Genomic DNA, 26,701 nt, shown 5'->3' on the forward strand with positions numbered 1-26,701 from the left:
TTTAATGGACCCTGAAAGAAGAGCCTGTCATTTCATGCACAATCACAACAGCCGGGCAGAGAGGGGCATTGTGGGTAAATGACTCTGCACTACATCTGTGAGGAATAAGAAGAAGTGGAGCCTCTCTAACCCCAGGGTTTCTGTATCTGTGAAGTTCTTCTCTTCGTACGGCTTCATGTTTTAGTGGGTTTCTAAAGCGTGTTGCATGTCTTCGAAGTGTTCGAAGTGTGGCGTTGTAACTCTTGTAGTTGTGTTTTATGAGCTTCATAACGTTCCAGTAGTGTCCTCTGCATCTCTTCATTGACTCCGCACGACGTCTCCGCTCCGCACGACGGACAATCTGTGAGCAATCAGAAGAAGTGGAGAGAAAGAGGAACACTATCTGCATACATTAGCCCACTTCTATAATCCCCCCCATACTCAGATTACTGGGTTAAGGTGGGGGGGGGGGGGGGGGGGGTCTGGACTAGATGTGGACCATCTGCTCGATCAGGTCGGCCTCAACAACACGGGATTACAAATCAAACTGAATATTCCTGAGGATTCAGAGACAAAGAGCTGCTCCCCCATCTTTGTAGTTCTTATGTAACTCTTCGTAGTTGTCTTCCCTATCTTTGTAGTTATTTGTAGTTCTTTTTGTAACTGCTTGTAGTTCTTATAGAGAGGCGAAGTCCCTCCCCTTCCGGTGGACCTCCATGGGACCTTATTTAGGAAAAATGATGTTTTGAAGTCAACGGAGAGAGAAAGATTATCTTTCGATCCCGTTTGAATTGTGCCACGAATTACACATATGATGTTTGTCAATTTAAAAGATAATTTTGCAAGTCAAAAAGAAAAAGATGTGTCGTAAAACTGTGAAGTAACACTTTTGTTTGTGTGAAACGCTGAATGAACTACATCTCTGGTCTCACAGAACAACACACGTCACCAAGATGGCCGTCACTACTGTCTTGTCAACAAAAGGATTGACTTCCCTCACTTTCACCACAATGAATCACATCCAGAAGAATGTCATGCAAAGCTGCCTGCCTGCCTGCCTTTGATTCTCTCTGAACTGCCTGGTCTTTTTAATGTTTAATGTCAACCATTTGTGCAGATAGCGTGAAGTAGAAAAGATCGGCGATCGCCGATGCTAGCGTTAGCGTTAGCATGTCTCCCCCGGGCTTAAATTGTGTATTATAGAATGATCACACCGGTGACAGTATTCTTCAAAGGGTTCACGAAATATGAATACTAGTCTTACTGTTTAACATGTTGGGTTACTTAATGTTACTTCATGTTAAGGCTAATAAATGACAAGGCTGTAATGCTAACTAACGTGCTTGCTACTAGCTAGGTAGCTAACTGGATCCAGCCACTCCAGGGGGGTATACTACGAAGCAGGATGTTCTCTTAGCCGGCTAACTTCAGGGAAAACTCGGGCTTTCCGGTGTAGGTACCATATCTGCTCGGGGTACCATATCTGCTCGGGGTACCATATCTGCTCGGGTGTATTTCCGTCGCATCCGTCATCCGTCATATCCGTCATAATGTACGGCAACTCACCTCCCTCTGCTCCCAGCGCTGGGACGGAGCGCCCTCCTCTGGTCAGCAGATGTCATTACATGCCATGTGTCTTCCGCCTGAGCAAAGACAGCTTGTTATGTGTGGGGTCCCAAAACTGACACGGGAAATAGATTTAAAAGAAAGAAATAATAATAATAATAATAATAATAATAATAATGTTAATAATAGGAACAGTGAAATACAATAGAAATGAATACTAATTTAAGTATGACACATTTATGTACTAATTTTTATTTCTTTTTCTGTAGCTATTTGTTTCTCAGTATCTCATTTACTTTCCCTATTCATTTATTTTTTCATATGTTTGCATGTATTTATTTATACATTCACTGTTTATACTTATTCCCGCATTTGGACCTTTTTTATATTTATGTACTTGTGCACATAAATAATGTTTCTAATTATTTACAATTAAAAAATATATATATTCTGCGTAACTTTAGCCAACACTTTTATAAGGCCACTAGATTAGATAATTACGAAATGTGTAGATAGAATATCTTTCAGGTTGTTATTTTATCATTATGTTTAATGTTTTATTTAGCTTTTAGTATTTTTTCTCAATTAAAAAGGAATTCTTTAAAACTCCAACAATGTGTTTGTTTATTTTTAAAATTTAAATAATGACACAATGGATGTGTTTTTTTGGATGTTAAGAATCCTTGAATCCACTGAACATAATGTAGGTTCTTTGTTTAACTCCAGTTTTCATCTAATGCCTAATGTAACTCCACGTATACAAACAGAGGACATTCAGAGGAAGGGTAAAAACATTGAGATAATAAACAAGCATCAATCTTTTGTTAACATCCAGTTTTATTTGAGAATTGGATATTTCAAAAATGTTCCTACAGATACACCATCATCACTAGAGACTGGACTCAGGGCGTGGTATTAGTAGCTACGTTTACATTCAGTTGGCACAAACCACTAGGATTTACAAAACAGCTGTCGTATTATTGCTGGGAAACAAAAACAATACAAGGTGATCTGTTTCAACAAACACAGTATCTTGAGTTGCCGTACAATATGACGGATATGACGGAAATACACCCGAGCAGATATGGTACTGACACCGGTCCTACGAAACTGGTTCTCTTTTTAGCGGGCTAGATCTCCATGGTAACTTATGCTGAGCGGCTAACCTGCCCCGGAGCAGGTTAGGTTGCAGGCTAAGAGCTCAACTCAGTGAAAGCACTTCCTGCTGACCAATCAGAGCTCAGTGTGCGGAGTTTAAAGCAATCAAGTCATATTACAGGAGAAAGGAAATACAGAAAAGCTGCCGTTGCAGAAAGACGGCCGGCAAAAATCACTGACCGTGTGAACGTGAACATGAATAGAATATCACCTCCCATCTTCAGAGCAATCTGACTATTAGAACATTAGCGTTAAGAAAACTTACTTAAATATCTGCCACAACATAAGTAACCGGATCAGAGTAACATTAAGTACAGTCCGCGGCATATCACATCATAATGTATCATCTCCTTATCTGAGTCAGCTGAGCCGTATCTGGCCGTGCAACACTCACAGTGTCACATACTGGATGCAGAAGGATTATTTGAAGCAACACATTAAGTTGAGGAAACACTCGAGTCAAATGTAATGAAAGTCAGATGGTGTCTTAGACGGGGCAGTGATATCATAAACCTGTTCATGTACGCATTCAAACACTTGTTCTGTTACCAGCTGTGTTCACCTTGCAGGTGCAGCTATGTGGCTTTGATCCTGGATCAAGTGTTTCAGTCATGGATGTTTAAAGTTTAACTTCTTCATATGTCTAATATTATAGTGGACTTTTCATTCAGGAAGTATGACGCTGCGCTGTCAGTACGCTTCTCCATGTTTGTGATTGGTCGAATGCTCCAGATACCACCCCTTTCATGTGAACGCGCTCCTAACTTGATAGGACACTGCTGGCTTGAGCGATCCACTTGATAACCCGCGTCGTAGGACCGTTTAGCGAGAGCGCATATGTTTTGGATTAGACCAACCGGCTAACTCAAACATATCCAGGTTAGGTTGAACCAGCTTCGTAGTACAGGCCTCAGGCCTCTGGTCCTTTCTTCAGACGGGAAGCGAAAGAACGAGCAAGACCCATTGCTGGTATGATAACAACCTGGTACTAAGCACACAGGCATCTTGCTAAAGTTATCTTATCTTAGCCAGCTGATCTTAGTGGAGGAAAACAATTGTGACATCACTTACGCGATTCTGGGATTTGTAGTGGTGGTCTAATGGATAGTGAGGTGGGCTGAAGATCGGAAGGTTGTGAGTTCAAATCCCGCCAGGAACTCCACCACGAGTGTGCCCTTGAGTAAGGCACTTAGCCCTCAGTGACTCCAGGGAGGATGTCCCTGTAAGTCGCTTTGTATAAAAGCCTCAGCTAAATGTAATGTAGTTTCTAGTTGCGTATTTGTCATTGTCTTATATTTCAACAGCTTTACGACAAACTGTGACTTTTTTTAAATGGAAATGATTTTTTAAATTGACAAACATCAAATGTGTAATTCGTGGCACAATTCAAACGGGATCGAAAGATACGTTTTCTCTCTCCATTGACTTCAATACATTATTTTTCCGAGATAAGGTCCCATGGACCGGAAGTAGATGGGCGTGACTTCGCCACTCTATGCTAACTCTTCGTAGTTGTTTTCCCCATCTTTGTAGTTCTTTGTAACTCTTCGTAGTTGTTTGAGTACCTTTGTAGCTTCTCTTCGTAGTTGTTTGAGTATCTTTGTAGTTCTTTGTAACTCTTCGTAGTTGTTTGAGTATCTTTGTAGTTCTTTGTAACTCTTCGTAGTTGTTTGAGTATCTTTGTAGCTTCTCTTCGTAGTTGTTTGAGTATCTTTGTAGCTTCTCTTTGAAGTGTTTTTTTAGGCCTTTTGCATAAAGTGTTTGTAGTTTTCTATACCTTTGTAGTTCATTGAGCCAGCTCCATCACTTTTTAGTCTTTTGCATCTCTTTTTGTAGTTTGGAGTTTTTTTTGTACTTTTCTATAACTTTGACGTTTTGTTGTAACTGTTTTTGTAGTTTTGCATCTGGTGTCAGTTGTTTGGTAAGACAGAGAGTCTCACACCAGCATCCGATCAGACGGACCTTTGTTAATCCACTTAGTGAAACTCAGTAGTTAGAGCAGAAACACAGATAGTTCAAAGGAGAAAATACGATGATAAGAAGGCGTGTGGCGCAGTGGGTTGTCCGTAGGTGTCGGGGTCACAGGTTCAAACCCCGCTGCAGTCAGCATGTCGTTGTGTCCCTGAGACGCTTCACCCCAAAGTGCTCCTGTGGGGATTGCCCACAGTGTTGAGCATGGAAGTCGCTTTGGATAAAAGCGTCTGAAGGCCCGGACACACCAGGCCGAAATCGCCCGTTTTCGTGAGTCGGACGACGAAGCGTGCCCTGTCGCCCAAACTCTATTTGGTGTGTCCCGCACCGCCGGCCGTGACACGCCTTATTTGGCCTTTCATGGCTGTGCGTCGGCCACAGGCAGTCGGACAAAGGAATCACTCTGATTGGCTGTTCAGCTAGCGAATCAGTGCATGAGAAGCCAAACGGTTGCTTGAGAATGTCTTCCACGAGCAACGCTCCAATGGCTGATAGCTCCGTTACCGCACGAGACATGTTTTCGATGGACGAGAGTGAAAATGGAACGCACAAACTATTTGTTGTTTGTTTAGATCACGCAGTCTGTTCGTCTTCTCTGTCTTCCGGTTGTTGCCTCTTTTGAATGATGAATACACACTACCGCCGCCTGCTGGTAAGGAGAGTTATGTCCACTCACGCATGCGCAGTTCGTACGTGCTCGGCTGAAGTCTTTGCGGTGTGTTCCAGTGCGACACATGGCCAAGACGCAGGAGAACACGCCCACGCAACAGTCGGCGTGTTCTCTGGTGACTGCTTGCTGTGTCAGGACCTTTACATGTGACATGTCCTGTCCTGTCCTGTCCTGTCATGTCATATAATGTCCTGTCATGTCATGTCATGTCATGTCATGTCATGTCATGTCATGTCATGTCATGTCATGTCATGTTCTGTCATGTCATGTCCTGTCATGTCATGTCCTGTCCTGTCATGTCACGTCATGTCCTGTCATGTCATGTCACGTCATGTCCTGTCATGTCATGTCACGTCATGTCCTGTCATGTCATGTCATGTCATGTAACAATGAATACAATGAAAGCCAGAGAAGTATAATAATGTCAAATGTTTCATTGATTTGTAATTGTTGTGTGTGTGCAGGATGCGAGGTTTGTTCTCAGTGACGCTGCTCGTGCTGCTGCTGACTCTCAGCTGTGAGGCCAGCCGGAGGAACAAGAACCACAAAGGTGAGAGATCTCCCTGCTGTTTCCCACAATGCATCTCACCCCCAGGTGAACAGTGGGACGACCGGGTTTACCTGTTGGTGAGAAATGAGCGACTGCAGTTTGACATCTTCAACACACACTGCACACACACTGCACACACACTGCACACACACTGCACACACACTTCACACACACTGCACACACACTTCACACACACTGCACACACACTGCACACACACTGCACACACACTGCACACACACTGCACACACACTGCACACACACACTGCACACACACTCTAATACACACTAACACACACTCTAATACACACTGCACACACACTCTAATACACACTAACACACACTCTAATACACACTGCACACACACTAATACACACTGCACACACACTAATATCAAAGTTCATGAAGTTTGTTCCCTATTTTAATCTCTGCAGTCCCTTAAACTCTGATTCAAAACTCCTATCCAGTTTATCATGAACACACACACACACACACACACACACACACACACACACACACACACACGCACACACACACACACACAGTTTAGTCGTGCTGAACTGCTGTAGAACTGAGAGAGATGTGAGCCCCGTCGTGAAGCTCAGTCTAACCTTCAGACTTATCTCTGATTCACAATAGAAAGGATCTTGAGTTTTTCTTTTGCATTCAATTCAATTTTTTCTCTGAAAATAATCAAAGCTTTTCTGAATATTATCTAAAAATATGTTGCGTTTCAAAATATTAGAACTTTAACGCAACATATTTTGAACTTTTTCCAAACTCAATTTTTTAATATGTTCCCATGTTTCTGTCAAATGTTCTGACTCTTTCCCGATTGAACTCAATGTGACTCTCAAAATATTAAAACATTTCTGAATCTTATGTAAAAAATATGCAGATTTCCAACTGATGTTTCAAAAAAATTGAAACTTAACACAAAATATCTGAACTTTTTTCAAACCAAATTAGTTTTTCCAAAATATATACTCCTGTGTTTCTGTCAAAATGTTCGGACTTCTTCCCAATTTAAACCAATGTCACCCCCCCCCCTCCAGGTGGTAAACATGATAAGACCCGCCCCCCCTCAGACTGCCCCCCCGCAGAGACTCAGTACGGGAAGTGTGTCCCCGAGCAGGGAGACTGTGGAGACGGACTGAGAGACGCAGCGTGTGGTGAGACGAGAGACAAGATCCACTGCAGAGTGCCCTGCAACTGGAAGAAGGACATCAGTGAGTCACACACACACACACACACACACACACACACACACACACACACACACACACACACACACACACACACACACACACACACTGCACACACACACACACACACACACACACACACACACACACACACACACTGTACACACACACACACACACACACACACACACACACACACACACACACACACACACACACACACACACACACACACACACACTGCACACACACACACACACACACACACACACACACACACACACACACACACACTGTACACACACACACACACACACACACACACACACACACACACACACACACACACACACACACTGCACACACACACACACACACACACACACACACACTGATTACACACACACACACTGATTACACACACACATACACACACACACACACACACACACACACACACACACACACACACACACACACACTGATTACACACACACACACTCTGATTACACACACACTCTGATTACACACACACACACACACACACACACACACACACACACACACACACACACACACACACACACACACACACACACACTGATTACACACACCAATATACCGATATACAAGTATATTAAAGTACGTGTCCTTCCTCTGCAGGCGACTGTAAGTATAAGTTCGCCCCCTGGGGGTCCTGCGACGCCGATACGAACACGAAGAGCCGCTCAGGAACTCTGAAGAGAGCTCTGTTCAACGCAGAGTGCCAGCCCAGCGTCACGGTGGCCAAGCCCTGCGCCTCCAAAGGGAAGAGGACCAGGGGTGAGGCTCTGTGGGGGGGGCTGGGGGCTCATTCCATACTCATTCATCATGCTGACTCAAGTCAGGGTTCAGGACTCATAATGCTGACTCAGGGTTCAGGACTCATAATGCTGACTCAGGGTTCAGGACTCATCATGCTGACTCAGGGTTCAGGACTCATCATGCAGACTCAGGTCAGGGTTCAGGACTCATAATGCTGACTCAGGGTTCAGGACTCATAATGCTGACTCAGGGTTCAGGACTCATAATGCTGACTCAGGGTTCAGGACTCATCATGCTGACTCAGGGTTCAGGACTCATAATGCTGACTCAGGGTTCAGGACTCATCATGCAGACTCAGGTCAGGGTTCAGGACTCATAATGCTGACTCAGGGTTCAGGACTCATAATGCTGACTCAGGTCAGGGTTCAGGACTCATAATGCTGACTCAGGGTTCAGGACTCATCATGCAGACTCAGGGTTCAGGACTCATCATGCAGACTCAGGTCAGGGTTCAGGACTCATAATGCTGACTCAGGGTTCAGGACTCATAATGCTGACTCAGGTCAGGGTTCAGGACTCATAATGCTGACTCAGGTCAGGGTTCAGGACTCATCATGCAGACTCAGGTCAGGGTTCAGGACTCATAATGCTGACTCAGGGGTCAGGACTCATAATGCTGACTCAGGGTTCAGGACTCATAATGCTGACTCAGGGTTCAGGACTCATCATGCAGACTCAGGGTTCAGGACTCATAATGCTGACTCAGGGTTCAGGACTCATCATGCAGACTCAGGTCAGGGTTCAGGACTCATAATGCTGACTCAGGGTTCAGGACTCATAATGCTGACTCAGGTCAGGGTTCAGGACTCATAATGCTGACTCAGGGTTCAGGACTCATCATGCAGACTCAGGGTTCAGGACTCATCATGCAGACTCAGGTCAGGGTTCAGGACTCATAATGCTGACTCAGGGTTCAGGACTCATAATGCTGACTCAGGGTTCAGGACTCATAATGCTGACTCAGGGTTCAGGACTCATAATGCTGACTCAGGGTTCAGGACTCATAGAGCTGACTCAGGGTTCAGGACTCATAATGCTGACTCAGGGTTCAGGACTCATAATGCTGACTCAGGGTTCAGGACTCATAATGCTGACTCAGGGTTCAGGACTCATAATGCTGACTCAGGGTTCAGGACTCATAATGCTGACTCAGGGTTCAGGACTCATCATGCTGACTCAGGACTCAGGACTCATAATGCTGACTCAGGACTCATAATGTCTGGCTGTTGGGTTAGTGATGGTTTTGAGTGGGCTCAGTTATTGACTCGTCTGAATGTGTGTCTGTCCTCCAGGGGAAAAGAAGACCAACTGAAGGACAGAAGAAGATGACTTCCTCCTCTTCCTCCTGACGATCCTCTTCTTCGTCACAAACCGAGACTCCTCTGAAACACTCCGACCTTCGACCTTTGCTCTGATTTGTTCCCGTGTGTTTGCAGTAGCGCTGTAGCTCGTAGTGTTTAACGTAGCTCCTCCCAGTAGCTGAAGATAACGTCTGGATCAATCTTTAGATTATTGACGTTGCAAAATGAGACTTGTATAAATGAACAAAATAAAAGCTGTACATTGTTCTGGGTTTGTGTTTCTGTGGATCTGAGTGTTGAGATGTGTGATGAATATCAATCAGTGATAATAACCAGATCGTCTAAATGTGCTTCAGATATAATTCAGACTTTAGTTCCACCTGGAGTAAATCCACCAGCTACCCTGCAGTATACAAAGTCCTTCAGACTAGCTGCACCTTTACCAGCTTTGAGAACACTTTCATGATCAATCATTATAAAACATATCATATCTATTATTCTGAAATGGACCAATCTGCACAATGACTACTTTTACTGTCTTTCACTATATTTTGATGAGAATACTTTTCTACTTTCACTTGAGGAACATTTTGAATGCAGGACTTTTACTGTAACAGAGTATTCCTACACTCTGGTACTTCTACTTTTACTCAAGTACAAGATCTGAGTACTTCTACTTTTACTCAAGTACAAGATCTGAGTACTTCTACTTTTACTCAAGTACAAGATCTGAGTACTTCTACTTTTACTCAAGAACAAGATCTGAGTACTTCTACTTTTACTCAAGTACAAGATCTGAGTACTTCTACTTTTACTAGGTACAAGATCTGAGTACTTCTACTTTTACTAGGTACAAGATCTGAGTACTTCTACTTTTACTCAAGTACAAGATCTGAGTACTTCTACTTACTCAAGAACAAGATCTGAGTACTTCTACTTTTACTAGGTACAAGATCTGAGTACTTCTACTTTAACTAGGTACAAGATATGAGTACTTCTACTTTAACTCAAGAATAAGATCTGAGTACTTCTACTTTTACTCAAGAACAAGATCTGAGTACTTCTACTTTGACTCAAGTACAAAATCTACATTTGGGTTTGGTACTTTAAGTATATTTTGATGCTAAAAGTTTCTACTTTTACTTGTGTAACGTTTTGATTGCAGGTTAATCAAATGGTATTTATGCATTATGTAACATTCAGGGACAGCACGAAAACAGGAACACTGTGCCACAGCGGGTTGTAATCAGTTTATATTAAAGCCACAGAGGTGCTTCATACTGTTGATCACGATCAGACGTTTCATGGAAAGTGCTGTTGATCCAGAGAAACTAAATTGAATGAAAGAGTTAAAGCCTCGCTCCGTCTCTGTGAGGCGTCTGAAGGACATCTCTCCTGTTGGATCATCACCACAATGTCCGATGATACATCTCCTGGGATCGACGACTTGGATGGGAAACTGCTCAAAATGACGGCCAAATACATATCCAAGCCATTGAGTCACATTTTTAATAAAAGTTTAGAGCAAGGCATGTGCCCCGAGATCTGGAAGGAAGCCAAGGTCCTCCCTTTACCTGAGGGTCAAAGGAAGACCTTAGCTGGTTCCAACAGTCGACCTACAAGTCTCCTCCCAGTGTTAAGTCAATTCAGAGAACAAATAGTATACACCCAAATGCAATACTACTTTTCAAGTAACAATCTGACAACGAACTACCAACATGCCTATAGAGATGGTCACTCTGCAAGAACAGCACTTGCACAAATGACTGACGACTGGTTGAAGAGCATGGATGATAGGAGGCTTGTAGGAGCTGTGATGTTAGACTTTAGCGCAGCTTTCGATGTAATCGATCACAGTCTGCTGCAGAACAAACTCAAATGCTATGGCTTTGGTTCTGTTGCTATGGCTTTGGTTCTGTTGCTATGGCTTTGGTTCTGTTGCTATGGCTTTGGTTCTGTTGCTATGGCTTTGGTTCTGTTGCTATGGCTTTGGTTCTGTTGCTATGTGTTGGATGGAGAGCTACCTGACTAGGAGAAGGCAGCGAGTCTTTTTCAATGGGAGCTTTTCTGAAAGTAAGGTGTTGCAGTGTGGGGTCCCACAGGGGAGTTCGCTTGGGCCTTTGTTGTATTCTATATTCACAAATGACCTTCCTTACGTATTAAATAAGTCCAGTGTAATAATGTATGCTGATGATTCCACAATGTACAGTACAGCATCAACATGCAGTGAGTTAAACTACTGAAAATACAGATTAGAGCCATAGCAGACTGGGTCAACAATAACAAACTGGTACTCAACATTGAAAAAACAAAAGCGATGGTGTTCAGATCCAGACATGTGTTAGGCAGCAATCCTCCTCATTAAGCCTGACGCCGGCTGGCCAGCCAGTGGAACAGGTAGACGAGACTAAGCTGCTTGGCATTGTTCTTGATTCTGGTTTACGGTGGACAAAGCAAATAGAAAGTATCGTAACTAAAATGGGAAGGAGCATAGCTGTGAAGAGAACATGTACAAAGTATGTAACACCAAGCACTTTGAAACAAGTCATCCAGTCTCTGGGTTTGTCACATCTTGAGTATTGTCCAGTCACATGGTCATCAGCAGCAAAAACACATTTACAGAAATGACAAATAGCTCCAAACCAGGCTGCCAGACTCGCTCTCCACTGTTCGGAGCGCACTCATATTGGAGTTGTTGATGATGTTGGTGATTTTGGTGATGTTGATGATGTTGGTGATGTTGATGATGTTGTTGATGATGTTGTTGATGTTGTTGATGATGTTGGTGATTTTGGTGATGTTGATGATGTTGGTGATGTTGATGATGTTGGTGATGTTGATGATGTTGTTGATGATGTTGTTGATGTTGTTGATGATGTTGGTGATGTTGGTGATGTTGGTGATGATGTTGTTGATGATGTTGTTAATGATGTTGATGATGTTGATGATGTTGTTGATGTTGGTGATGTTGTTAATGATGCAGGACTTATGTCTTGAATGTTGTTGTATTATTGTTGTATTGTTGTAAGTGTTGGACCACAGGAAGAGTAGCTTTTGTCAAGAGCAAAAGCTACTTGGGATCCTTAATAAACATAAACAAAGACACTGTGTAAAGAATATAAGATACTAGCTTCTTCAATAACAGGTCAGAAGTACACGAATCCTGGACAGAAGAGTCAACTACATATCCCAAGGTGCATTGCGGCATCAAACATCCAATCACAGAGCTTCAACACGCAGAGAGGCCGCTCCAGCCACATGTTGATGAAAGTTTATAAGGTTTTATTTTTGAACTCCGGATTTCATTGTTGTTCCATAAAAGAAGCCTGGAGTCTGATTAATGCACAAAAACAAGGTGGTGACGTGAAGTCATGTGACCGTGCTGTAGTTCCTTTACAGCCCAACATTAGCCTCCTTTAGCTTAGCGGTGGTGACGTGAAGTCATGTGACCGTGCTGTAGTTCCTTTATAGCCCAACATTAGCCTCCTTTAGCTTAGCGGTGGTGACGTGAAGTCATGTGACCGTGCTGTAGTTCCTTTATAGCCCAACATTAGCCTCCTCTAGCTTAGCGGTGGTGACGTGAAGTCATGTGACCGTGCTTTAGTTCCTTTATAGCTTAACGTTAGCCACCTTTAGCTTAGCGGTGGTGACGTGAAGTCATGTGACCGTGCTGTAGTTCCTTTATAGCCCAACATTAGCCTCCTTTAGCTTAGCGGTGGTGACGTGAAGTCATGTGACCGTGCTGTAGTTCCTTTATAGCCCAACATTAGCCTCCTCTAGCTTAGCGGTGGTGACGTGAAGTCATGTGACCGTGCTTTAGTTCCTTTATAGCTTAACGTTAGCCACCTTTAGCTTAGCGGTGGTGACGTGAAGTCATGTGACCGTGCTGTAGTTCCTTTATAGCCCAACATTAGCCTCCTCTAGCTTAGCGGTGGTGACGTGAAGTCATGTGACCGTGCTTTAGTTCCTTTATAGCTTAACGTTAGCCTCCTTTAGCTTAGCGGTGGAGACGTGAAGTCATGTGACCGTGCTGTTGTTCCTTTATAGCCCAACATTAGCCTCCTTTAGCTTAGCGGTGGAGACGTGAAGTCATGTGACCGTGCTGTAGTTCCTTTATAGCCCAAAGTTAGCCTCCTTTAGCTTAGCGGTGGAGACGTGAAGTCATGTGACCGTGCTGTTGTTCCTTTATAGCCCAACATTAGCCTCCTTTAGCTTAGCGGTGGAGACGTGAAGTCATGTGACCGTGCTGTAGTTCCTTTATAGCCCAAAGTTAGCCTCCTTTAGCTTAGCGGTGGAGACGTGAAGTCATGTGACCGTGCTGTAGTTCCTTTATAGCCCAACATTAGCCTCCTTTAGCTTAGCGGTGGAGACGTGAAGTCATGTGACCGTGCTGTAGTTCCTTTATAGCCCAAAGTTAGCTTTTTACCTCAGAAATGACACAGTGGTGTTAATATGTGGAGATTATCCTGCTGCTCATAACAGTTAGTTTGACACAGAGATTATTTTCTGACATAATCCAAAATCACATGGATGAATCTCATTGGACCGGAGAGATGCTGCCTTCAGGAACCAACACAGTTCAATACCAGCATCCCTACAGCTGTGTCTTAATCTGCCTTTTATTAATCTATAAAAGTCTAGAATATATTGAAGAAAGTCCCGGTTTCTCTGAGTCCAATGGGAAGTTTCTGACTGATCGTCAGTCCGAGCTGCTTCATCAGTAGTCATTACAATGTGAGAATAGAATGAAGACACATCACAGTTCCCTGCTTTACCGGCTGCTCTTCCTGCAGCGCAGCAGGCGGAGGAAGGTTTTCCTGAAGGTCACGTTGCAGAGGGCGTAGCAGCCCGGGTTGATGGCGCTGTTGATGTAGCAGAGCCAGTACCCCCCCGTCCAGAGGAAGCCCGGCACACACACGTGGCAGAAGGCGGCGACCACCGCCATCACGTTGTACGGCGTCCAGGTGACGATGAAGGCCATCAGGATGCAGAGGATGGTCTTCGTCACCCTCCTCTCCCTCGCCGTGAGCCTCTGAAGCCGCCGCTCCTGAGACCTGCGGTGGAAAACGGTATCATACAGTGTTGGGTAACAGCAACATGCTAACAAAGGTATCAACTGTAGCTGTGAACATGACAGGATGTGTGATGACCTAGAAGAGCATCAGGACTGTTTGAGGCATATGATAGCTATGTGATTAACATGATGATTCAGCCTCTATGGAGAGAGACATATGACAAGCATGCTCATTTCTGACGTGGAGCTAATCTGAAGTAAACATTGAATACTGCTTTCTATTCCTCCATCTTGTGACTGTGTAACTCCCTCTCTTGGATATCAGCATGTGAAGGACACTGTTCAGGAACTAGTTGATGCTCTGTGTGTGATGACTCCTTCCATTCTGGAGAGGATCACAGATACATGGATCCTGAGGTTCAAGCTCAAGCCGGGGACCAGGGATTATTAATTTTATTACGATTTTTGAGGAAAAAGTCAGATTTTTTTAGTTTTTTTGAAAAAGTCAGAATTTTGAGAAAAAGTCAGAATTTTTAGATTTTTAGAAAAAGTCCGAATTTTTTGATTTTTTAGAAAAAGTCAGAATTGTTATATTGTTTTAGACTAACTAAAAAAATTGTGAACAAAACTAACATTGCTTTTTATTTAAATTAAATACATAATATTTCAAATCAAAATAAACAACAACGTTTAACAAATCGTATTAAATAATCTGATAACAGAACTGTAAACAGAATAGCTGAAACTTTAACAAAATAAATAACTCAGTTACCTCTAATCATTAACCCATGTTGTATCATTGAGTTAACTCCGTGTGTTGCTGCTTGCATACATAACACCTGACGTACTCGTGGACGGGGCTACAGAGCTACTAGAAAGACAGTGGAACCCGGGGCATTCCTCCGTCTGGATGTGGAGCACTTTGCTAAATGTTTAGACAAATTGCTCGTGTTACCGCCCTTACATGCTAAACTCTGGCAAGGAGCATTGTCCACCTCAAGACGGGTAACATTTAACCACACCTCGGACGCGTTCTCTCCGCCATCTCCTCCGTGTGTGTGTGTGTGTGTGTGTGTGTGTTGTGTTGCTGCATGTAGCAGCTGCGTGTGTGTAAACTGCCCCGCCCCCTAGCACACAGACGGGAGAGAGATCGAAAATACAAAAAATAATCATAGACGCATTTTGCAGTCTTTTTGCATGTTAGAAACCAAACTTAATGTGGCGTCGGTGTGTAGTTATGCTAAAACAATGTCGGACACCGTAATCTTCTCTGGTCCCCTCCCCAATCTGATCAATGATGACATGTATAGCCGCATGTCATCATGTCAGCGCTGGTTGTCTTGGTGGTGCCCAGCAAACAATGTGGGCTTCGTGAATAATTGGACAGCCTTCTGGGGAAAACCTGGTCTGATTAAGAGAGACGGCATTCATCCTACTTTGGAAGGTGCAAATCTCATTTCGGCAAACATTTCAGGGCTTTGTGGACTTAATCCATGACAAACTGGAGTTGAGACCAGGAGGCAGAGTCGCAGTCTTACACGCTTCTCTGCGCTCTCTCCTAGGCAGTCATCCATAGGAATCCCGACCCCAATAAAATACCCAATATTAACGGTGTGTGTGTGACCCTAACCCTAACCCAAGGACAATTTAAGGTAAAACCTAATAGAGGTGTCATACATAATAACCTAATAAAAGTAAATGTAACAACTACTACAGTGCAACAAAACAGGAATATTACATGTGGTCTCTTAAACATAAGATCTCTAGCATCTAAAGCAATACTGGTAAATGATTTAATATCAGATTATAATATTGATATATGCTGTCTCACTGAAACTTGGTTGAGACATGAAGAATATGTCAGCATAAATGAGGCCACTCCACCCAGCCATATCAATACTCATATTGCCTGAGGCACGGGCCGAGGAGGTGGAGTTGCAGCAATCTTTGACTCAAGTTTACTTATCAATACTAAACAAAAATTAAATTATACCTCCTTTGAAAGCCTCATTTTCAGTCTTACGCATCCGACCTGGAAAACTTTGCAGCCAATTTTATTTGTTACAGTGTACCGTGCACCAGGTCCTTATTCAGAATTCTTATCAGAATTCTCTGAGTTTTTATCAGCTTTGGTTCTTAAAACAGATAAAGTAATTATCGTAGGTGACTTTAATATTCATGTTGATAAAAATAGCCTTACTGTTGCATTTAACTCTATATTAGATTCTGTTGGTTTCTGTCAGAGTGTAAATAAACCAACCCACTGCTATACACTCTCGACCTTGTTCTGACTTATGGTATTGAAATTGAGCAACTATTAGTCGAACCGCATAATCCTGCTTTATCCGACCATTTCTTAGTAACTTTTGAAGTACTGTTACTAGACTACAAAGCATTAGCCAAAAGCTCCTGCAGCAGAAACCTATCTGTTAGTGCTATAGCCACATTTAAGGAAGAGATTCCACCAATACTTAACTCGATAGCATGTCTGCATGTAGGGGAGGAAACTTATACAAAATGTACACCACCCCAAATTGATCATGTTGTTGATAGTGCTACAGATGCGCTGCGAATAAAATTAGACTCTGTTGCTCCTTTGAAAAAGAAGAAAATAAAACAACATAGATTAGCTCCATGGCATAATGCCCAAACCCGCAAAATAAAGCAAAAGTCGAGACAACTTGAAAGGATATGGCGTTCCACTAAACTTGAAGAATCTCGTTTAATTTGGCATATTACTCTCAATGAATATAAGAAAGCACTGCGTAAAGCGAGAGCAGCATACTACTCTTCATTAATAGATGAGAATAAGAATAATGCAAGATTTCTTTTCAACACTGTAGCCAGGCTGACAGAGAGCCACAGCTCGACTGAGCCTTCTATTCCCATAGCACTCAGTAGGAATGATTTGATGTGCTTTTTTAACGATAAAATTGTTACTCTTAGAAACAAAATCAATGACCTCTTGCCTTTGACCAGTATAGTGTTATCAACAGCTCCCGGAAACCTAAGTTCTAATATTACACTAGATAGTAAACTAGAATGCTTTTCAGCCATAAACCTTGAACAATTAAATTCAATGATTCTCTCTTCTAAACCATCAACGTGTATCTTAGACCCAATTCCAACTAAGCTGTTAAAAGAAGTTTTTCCATTAATTAGCACTTCTTTATTAAATATTATGAATATGTCTTTATTATCAGGCTATGTTCCACAATCATTCAAAGTAGCAGTGATAAAACCGCTTCTTAAAAAGCACAACCTCGATCCAGAGGTTTTAGCCAACTATAGACCTATTTCTAATCTTCCGTTCCTCTCAAAAATTCTTGAGAAAGCAGTCGCAAAACAGCTGTGTGATTACTTAAGAAACTATGATTTATTTGAAGATTTTCAGTCTGGCTTTAGAACACAACATAGCACATAGACAGCTCTGGTTAAAGTCACTAATGACATTCTAATAGCCTCAGACAAGGGACTTGTCTCTATTCTTGTCTTGCTCGATCTCAGTGCTGCATTTGATACTATTGACCATGATATCCTATTGCAAAGACTAGAGCACTTAGTTGGCATACAGGGAACTGCTTTAGGCTGGTTTAGGTCCTATCTATCTGAACGCTCTCAGTTTGTACGTGTCAACGATGAATCTTCCATGCAAACCAAAGTTAGCCAAGGAGTGCCACAGGGCTCAGTGCTTGGACCTATTTTGTTCACCCTATATATGCTTCCGTTAGGCAATATTATAAGGAATCATTCTGTAAACTTTCATTGTTATGCGGATGATACTCAACTATATTTATCAATCAAGCCTGATGAAATTAATCATCGAAATAAAATTCAAGACTGCCTCAAGGACTTAAAAACGTGGATGACCTTACATTTTTTGATGTTAAACACGACCAAAACTGAAGTTATTGTACTTGGCCCGAAGAATCTACGAAACAAATTATCTAAAGATATACTAACTATGGATGGCATTCATTTGGCCTCCAGTGAGACTGTAAGGAATCTTGGTGTTATATTTGATCAGGATTTATCCTTTAACGCCCACATAAAATCAATTTCAAGGACCGCCTACTTCCATCTACGTAACGTTGCAAAAATCAGGCATATCTTGCCTCAAAACGATGCAGAGAAACTAGTCCATGCATTTGTTACTTCAAGGCTGGATTATTGTAACTCCTTATTATCAGGGTGTACCAAGAAGTCAGTCAAGTCGCTTCAGCTGATTCAAAATGCTGCAGCTCGTGTACTAACCAGAGTTAGGAAAAGGGACCACATTACTCCTGTTCTGGCTGCCTTACACTGGCTCCCTATAGAACACAGGATAGAATTTAAAATTCTTCTTCTTGCCTACAAAGCCCTTAATGGGCAGGCGCCATCTTACCTTAAAGAACTCATTATACCCTACTGTCCTACTAGGGCATTGCGTTCCTAGAATGCAGGGTTGTTGGTTGTTCCTAGAGTCTCTAAAAGTACAATGGGAGCCAGAGCCTTTTCTTATCAAGCTCCACTTTTGTGGAATCAGCTTCCAGTTTGTGTTCGGGCGGCAGACACCCTATCCGTTTTTAAGAGTGCGCTTAAGACCTTCCTTTTTGATAAAGCTTATAGTTAGGGCTGATTAGATTCAGCCCCTAGTTTTGCTGATATAGGCTTAGTTTGTCGGGGGACATCTTACTTCTTCCTTCTCTCTGTCTATACCTGTGTACTCTCATGTTCCCATTAACCCAGCTTCCCCAAATCTCTTTCTTTTTGGTGTCTATATACGCCGGGATCCGGAGTCATGGATGATCCTGCGGTCCTGTGTCATGGATCGCGAGTCCTGGATCTTGAGTCGTGGCTGTGGTCCTGGATCATAAGTCCTGGATGGATATCCTCGTGGATTCATCTTCCTATTATACACACATGCATTTCCAAACATTCAGTCTACCTATGTTGTAAATGTATTATCTTTTCAATTTACACACGGCATCTATTGCCCGTCTGTCCGTCCTGGGAGAGGGATCCCTTCTCTGTTGCTCTCCCTGAGGTTTCTCCATGTTCCCCTTTAAACTGTGGGTTTTCTCCGGAAGTGTTTCCTTGTACGATGTGAGGGTCTAAGGACAGAGGGTCTAAGGACAGAGGGTGTCGTATTGTCATACTGATATTCTGTACAAACTGTGAAGTCCACTGAGACAAATGTAAAATTTGTGATATTGGGCTATATAAATAAACATTGATTGATTGATTGATAGAAACGGAGTTGGCGAAACTAAAACTGAAATATAAAGTTTGTGTAGCAATAATACATATGACATATATTTTGTACATGTCTCCAGTACCAGTGGAGAGCCGTCAGGGCCCTCTAGGCTCTCTGTGAGGGCCCTAAGATATTCTACAAAATAATATTTAAAAACATTAAAAAATATATATATTTTTTAATATTTTACTTAATATTTTTTGTTTGTTATATTTTTCATTAGTTTTACCAAAATAACTTGATTTAATTGTATTTAAAATAACATTTCCAAAGAAATAAATCCTTCGAATCTGCCTATTCAGTTTCTGTTGTGAAGGGTTAAATGAAAGAAGCTCGTCTCTGCGAGTTACTGTGAAGAGAGGAGCTGTTGGACGTCCAGGCGGTCCAGCTATGAATTCATAGAGGGCCCAGCTATAGTAACTGAACGAGAGAGTAATGTCAAATGACAGTACAATTGAACTTTCGCAAAGCCACGCCCCCCCTTGGTTACTGTTGCTTGTCCGACAAGCTGAGAGGCAGATGCGTTAAACAAAGCCATAATGGAGGGTCTCCGTAACGTCGGAGTCGCCTTAACAGACTCATTTTGGAGCAATAACGCAGCAATATCCTCCAGGTCCCGACAAAAGGGGCTACAATACGCTATGGAGGGTTATATCCACAGTATGAACATTAGAAAAGAGGGAGGCACAACATCAATAGAGGCACTTGCATACAGGTTGCAGTGCAAGAGTGAAAAACCACATGAGCTGTATGTCATATTCGACGGAATTCTTATTATTATTTTGGAATAAAACAATACAATCACAAGAGGCATTAAATGTTGTAGTTTGTCTAAAGTTAGCTACCGTTTCCTTGGTGGCTTTCTGCATCCACCTTGTTGTTCCTTTGTGGGGGGCGGGGTGCCCACTTGTGCAGCAGGATTAGGGAAGTCGGCAGTAGGCTTTCCATTAACAAAATGCTACAAAGATTAAAGCAAAATATAAATGAATGATTGCCTGTTGGCTTTCTTGTTTGTACTTTGACCACAGGTAGACTAATAACGGAGCTCAGCTGTTCAGACATTATTATGCATCAAGTGATATACATGGTCAAAACGACCTAGAAGCACACAGCTTACAGCTGTAGTCGTGTGACTTTAGCTAACGTTAGTTAGTGAAATTAGTTCATTAAATTAGTTAGTTAATTTGTGAATGTAATCTTTGCTAGCTAGCTAGCTACGTTAGCACGTATTTACCTTGGAGTAAACGTATTTGTGTTTGTTGATATTCGCCATATTCAGCTGGGCATGGGGCCTGCCGCATTTCTTTATCCACTGGCGGCATCTCTCCTCTCGGGTTTTGGGTTTAGGAAACGGGTAAAATATCACCCCCCCCCCCCCTCTAAGCTTATGGGATATCTGCTATCCGATTTGCAAAGACCATAAGCACAATGCTTCACCATTTTCGCAATGAATTTGAACCCTAAGCTTGTCGGACTTCCACAGGGAGCCGCGCACCTGATCGAATATGATTGGACAACGGGCATTTAGGGGCGTGGCTTTGCGAAAGGTCAATTGACCAATCATATCTTCCCTCTAAATGTGTGGGTGTTATTATCGCGGACTTTATGACAAGTTTCGCCCGCTGTGAAACTTTTCTTGTTTCCATAGCAACAACAACTTCCTGTCAACATCGTTAACTCGCCTTCAAAATAAAAGCATGCCAAATGACACTTAAGACATACAACTGCAACGAAAGTAACAAACACAATGCAATATCCTTTTCAATTTCAAAGAACACAATAGGGTTATTTACAGGTGTTGTTCTGTGTGGTAGAGGGTCGCTTTCATTAATGCGTTTTGCACCCCGGGCCGTTGTTTTGATATTCCGCTGAAGTATACGCTGTGACGTAATAACTCGAGGGAAGGGGTGGGGGTCAGAGGGCCTAGGTATAAAAGTCACGGCTGGCCACTGTCCAGTACGCGTCTATCGTTATTCCAACCCAGTTTAGATTTAACCACGCCCACTTCCGCATTACGCAAGGATCGACGTAGCTCTACGCGAGAGCGTCATAGACACGGCACACCCGCGAAATCTGAATCTGACAAGCAAAATACCGTCCTTATAAACGCTGCATAATATACAATATAATAGTGCTTCTTTGTCAATATGACTGACGACCACACTTATGCAGTGCTGAGGTAATGTTAATTCATCATTTAATATTAATTCCTGATGGATATAAGAGGGATACATTAGCAAACATCTGTATATATAGCCTATATATAATGTTTCGTTTTTTTGTTTGTCATGTAACATGTTAACGTTTATTTAATATTTTATAGACATTTATAATATGTTATAAATGTCTATTTTAACATTAATAACATATTAACGTTTTGCCATGTAAAAATGAAATGTTGGGACATTTATAAAAATGTATTCCTTTACATAAAAGTGCTTTCCAGGGGTGTAAGAAGTGATAAGATCTTGTACTTGAGTAAAGGTACAAGACAAGATCATTCCGATCATGGCACATGTGTGTAAGTAACAAGTATGCTGTATAATCTGCAACAACTGTCAGGCGGTGTTATTGATTATCTTTTTCAAAAGAGCCCCCACCAATATTGATTTTGAAAAATATCTTTTAATTGAGAATTGATCATACCATATTATGTTATTATTGCAACTGTTTTTATTATATTGTGTTGTTTTGTTTATATATATATGTATGTGTGTGTGTACAAATTAATTAATGTAAAGTGTATATATGTGAGTGTGTGTGTATAAATGAATGAATACATCTGTGTGTATAAATGAATAAATACATGTGTGAGTACATATAAGTGTGTGTTTATATATATATATATATGTTTATAAATGTGTGTATATATATAATAGTATCATTAAATAATGCTGTCAGATAAATGAAGTAGGCTACACAGTAATAGTCAAGGTTATATTCAATATTCTGCTCTTACACCAGCTGAGATGATAAAACACCAGTAATACAATCTCAGGATTCTGGATCGTTTACTTTCAGTCTACAAATCCTTTGGAAAGACAAAAAACAACTATTCAATATCCTGCTTTACACCGCGACCGATATAACTGCCGAAGATGAAGTCTATGACGCTAAAGCTACGTTATTGCGTAATGCGGAAGTGGGCGTGGTTAAATCTAAACTGGGTTGGAATAACGATAGACGCGTCCAGTACCGATAAAAAGACCGCTAACGTCAGAGCTTAATGGTAACACGGTCTTTAATAATTCAGCCCCGGGCCCGTTTAATACCGGGGCTCGGTACCCATCCCTAGGAGTATCTGTACTTCTGCTTGAGTAAAGGATGTGTGACTTGTTCCCTCTGTGCGGGTTTGTCTCAGTGAGTTTCCCCCACAAACCTGAAGCTGCTGAAGGTGGAGAACGTCGTCTTGTTGGCGTCTGCGTTGGACGAAGAGTCTGTCTCAATCTTGTCGGAGTCTTTGATACGAGTGTCCGCCGCAGGACTCCTGGACGTCTTCCTGCTACTCCCATACTTGGGCGTGCTGCTTTCTGATTGGTTCAGAGACACGTCGGAGGCGGGCTCTCTGCTCACCACGCTGCGGCGCCGCTTCAACAGGAAGTCCTTGATCGAGGGGCTGGAAGTCGCCGGGCGAACGCTCAATCTGCCACGACTCGCCACCGAGAGACGGCTGTACGAGGAGAGGAGGTGAGGTAAGGTAAGGTAAGGTAAGGTAAGGTGTCTGTCTCTCTGTGTGTGTGTGTGTGTGTGTGTGTGTGTGTGTGTGTGTGTGTGTGTGTGTGTGTGTGTGTGTGTGTGTGTGTGTGTGTGTGTGTGTGTGTGTGTGTGTGTGTGTGTGTGTGTGTGTGTCTCACCTGTAGAGGGCCACCATGGTGAGGGCAGGCAGGAAGAAGGAGGGCAGCGTTGTTGCGAGCGTGGCGATGGGGCTGGAGATCAGCTGCAGGAAGCACTCTCCGTCCGGGACCAGACGTTCCCCCCCGCTGCTCTGCCAGCTCAGGATGGAGGGGGTCCAGAGCAGGAAGGGGAGGAGCCAGGCACAGCCAATCATGACCCTCGCTGTGTTAGCACTGCGGCGCCGCGGGTAGCTGAGCGGCCGCCACACGCACAGGAAGCGGTCCAGGCTGATGAGCAGCAGGTGGAGCACCGAGGAGCCGCCCACCCCGTGGTCCAGGACCAGGAAGAGGTCGCAGGAGGCGGGGCCCAGCGGCCAGCGGCCAATCAGCACGTAGCTATGGACACAAATGATAACAAAAGCCTTGAATCCTTAAGCTTTAGCGTAGAAATGGCTGCTCCAACAGAACATGTATAATAGCTGAGCACCGTACAGAGAGAACAGGCTGACGGACAGCAGCCCCACCAGCAGGTCGGCCACCGCCAGGCTCAACAGGAAGTAGTTGTTGACGCTGCGCAGGCGAGGGTTCACCTTCACCGACAGGATGACCAGCGTGTTGCCCGTCACCGTGACGACGCTCAGGGAGGCTGTCGCCACGGCGATGAGGACCAGCTGGACGGTATTGTAGGGCCAGGAGGACGCTCTGATTGGATGACAGGAGGAGGCGTTCACGCAGGGGCGGAGCCACAGGGAGGCGTTCAGGTCCCCTCCCATGATCCCTGGAAAAACACACAGATGCCGGTGCATTGTGGGTAATGTAGGCAGCAGGTTTTAACGACAAGAAAAACGCCTCTGGTTTTTGAAAGCATTTAAATAACTGTATTTAAAACTCTAAACTTTGAACAGGAAACACAAAGGAGAAAGAACAGCCCCTGCTCGCAAAGTGAGCGACAACCATGAAAATATACACACAAAACACACACAACACACACAACACACACACAACACACACAACACACACACAACACACACAAAACACACACAACACACACAAAACACACACAACACACACAAAACACACACAACACACACAACACACACACAACACACACAAAACACACACAACACACACAACACACACACAACACACACAAAACACACACAACACACACAAAACACACACAACACACACACAACACACACAAAACACACACAACACACACAAAACACACACAACACACACACAACACACACAAAACACACACAACACACACACAACACACACAAAACACACACAACACACACAACACACACACAACACACACAAAACACACACAACACACACAACACACACAACACACACAAAACACACACAACACACACAAAACACACACAAAACACACACACAACACACACAACACACACAAAACACACAAAACACACACAACACACACACAACACACACAACACACACAACACACACAACACACACAAAACACACACAACACACACAAAACACACACAAAACACACACACAACACACACAACACACACAACACACACAACACACACAACACACACAACACACACAAAACACACACAACACACACACAACACACACAACACACACAACACACACAACACACACAAAACACACACAACACACACAAAACACACACAACACACACAAAACACACACACAACACACACAACACACACAACACACAAAACACACACAACACACACACAACACACACAACACACACAACACACACAACACACACAAAACACACACAACACACACAAAACACACACACAACACACACAACACACAAAACACACACAACACACACAACACACACAACACACACAAAACACACACAACACACACACAACACACACAACACACACAACACACACAACACACACAAAACACACACAACACACACAAAACACACACAACACACACAAAACACACACAACACACACACAACACACACACAACACACACAACACACACAACACACACAAAACACACAACACACACACAACACACACAAAACACACACAACACACACACAACACACAAAACACACACAACACACACAACACACACAAAACACACACAACACACACAACACACACAACACACACAAAACACACAACACACACACAACACACACAAAACACACACAACACACACACAACACACAAAACACACACAACACACACAACACACACAACACACAACACACACACAACACACACAAAACACACACAACACACACAAAACACACAAAACACACACAACACACACAACACACACAACACACACAAAACACACAACACACACACAACACACACAAAACACACACAACACACACACAACACACAAAACACACACACAACACACACAAAACACACAACACACACACAACACACAAAACACACACAACACACACACAACACACAAAACACACACACACACACAACACACAAAACACACAACACACACACAACACACACAAAACACACACAACACACACACAACACACAAAACACACACAACACACACAACACACACAAAACACATACAACACACACAACACACACAAAACACACACAACACACACAACACACACAAAACACACAAAACACACAAAACACACACAACACACACACAACACACACAAAACACACACAACACACACAAAACACACAAAACACACACACAACACACAAAACACACACAACACACACAACACACACAAAACACACAACACACACAAAACACACACAACACACACACAACACACAAAACACACAAAACACACACACAACACACAAAACACACACAACACACACACAACACACACAAAACACACAAAACACACACACAACACACAACACACACACAACACACACAACACACACACAACACACAAAACACACACAATACACACACAACACACACAAAACACACAACACACACACAACACACAAAACACACACAACACACACAAAACACACACAACACACACAACACACACAAAACACACAAAAAACTAGGGGTGTAACGGTATCCGTATTCGTCCCGTACCGTCACGGTTCGGACGTCACGGTTCGGACGTCACGGTTCGGACGTCACGGTTCGGACGTCACGGTTCGGAACATGTAGTCACACGACGAATACGCCTTTTTTTTACGAGTCGAGTGGGAAAAAAGTATTTCATTCAGGGCAGTATCCATTACACTATTTATAATCCAGGGGGCGGTATTGCACCTAAAAGCAGTTTGCACACAACAAAACGAACAAAATACAAGAAGAAGAAAAGTTAGTATGGCGAGTTCCGAAAA

The 26,701-nt window shown here is 42.9% G+C and overlaps 2 protein-coding genes across 2 annotated transcripts in view; one reads left to right on the forward strand and one right to left on the reverse strand.

Moving 5' to 3' along the window:
* mdkb (midkine b) overlaps positions 1-9,529 on the forward strand; it is an 11,810-nt gene extending 2,281 nt beyond the window's left edge. Inside the window, exons 2-5 of the mRNA XM_079682315.1 lie at positions 5,809-5,894; positions 6,948-7,121; positions 7,761-7,919; positions 9,254-9,529. Coding sequence (XP_079538441.1) covers positions 5,810-5,894; positions 6,948-7,121; positions 7,761-7,919; positions 9,254-9,273 — 438 coding nt within the window. The 5' untranslated portion in view covers position 5,809 and the 3' untranslated portion in view covers positions 9,274-9,529. The remainder of the gene's footprint in view (positions 1-5,808; positions 5,895-6,947; positions 7,122-7,760; positions 7,920-9,253) is intronic.
* Positions 9,530-13,676: 4,147 nt separating this feature from the next.
* Positions 13,677-24,189, reverse strand: LOC307039880 (muscarinic acetylcholine receptor M4-like). Its single transcript, XM_079682314.1, has 4 exons — positions 23,838-24,189; positions 23,367-23,741; positions 22,892-23,182; positions 13,677-14,316 (listed from the first exon to the last, which is right to left on the reverse strand). Exons 1-4 carry the CDS (start codon positions 24,149-24,151, stop codon positions 14,034-14,036), a joined length of 1,263 nt encoding a protein of 420 aa, XP_079538440.1. The 5' UTR covers positions 24,152-24,189; the 3' UTR covers positions 13,677-14,033.
* Positions 24,190-26,701: the final 2,512 nt, after the last annotated feature.

This window comes from Notothenia rossii (genome assembly GCF_949606895.1).
Source record: "Notothenia rossii genome assembly, chromosome: 5".
Taxonomy (NCBI): Eukaryota; Metazoa; Chordata; class Actinopteri; order Perciformes; family Nototheniidae; genus Notothenia; species Notothenia rossii.

Bases quoted from the DNA above. Each gene is read 5' to 3' on its own strand.
- LOC307039880 (XM_079682314.1), bottom strand. From the start codon at position 24,151: ATGCACCGGCATCTGTGTGTTTTTCCAGGGATCATGGGAGGGGACCTG. The intron at 23,742-23,837 runs GTACGGTGCTCA...TTGTGTCCATAG, and splicing joins TCCGTCAGCCTGTTCTCTCT to CTACGTGCTGATTGGCCGCT. The intron at 14,317-22,891 runs GTTTGTGGGGGA...TTTCCACCGCAG, and splicing joins TCCACCTTCAGCAGCTTCAG to GTCTCAGGAGCGGCGGCTTC.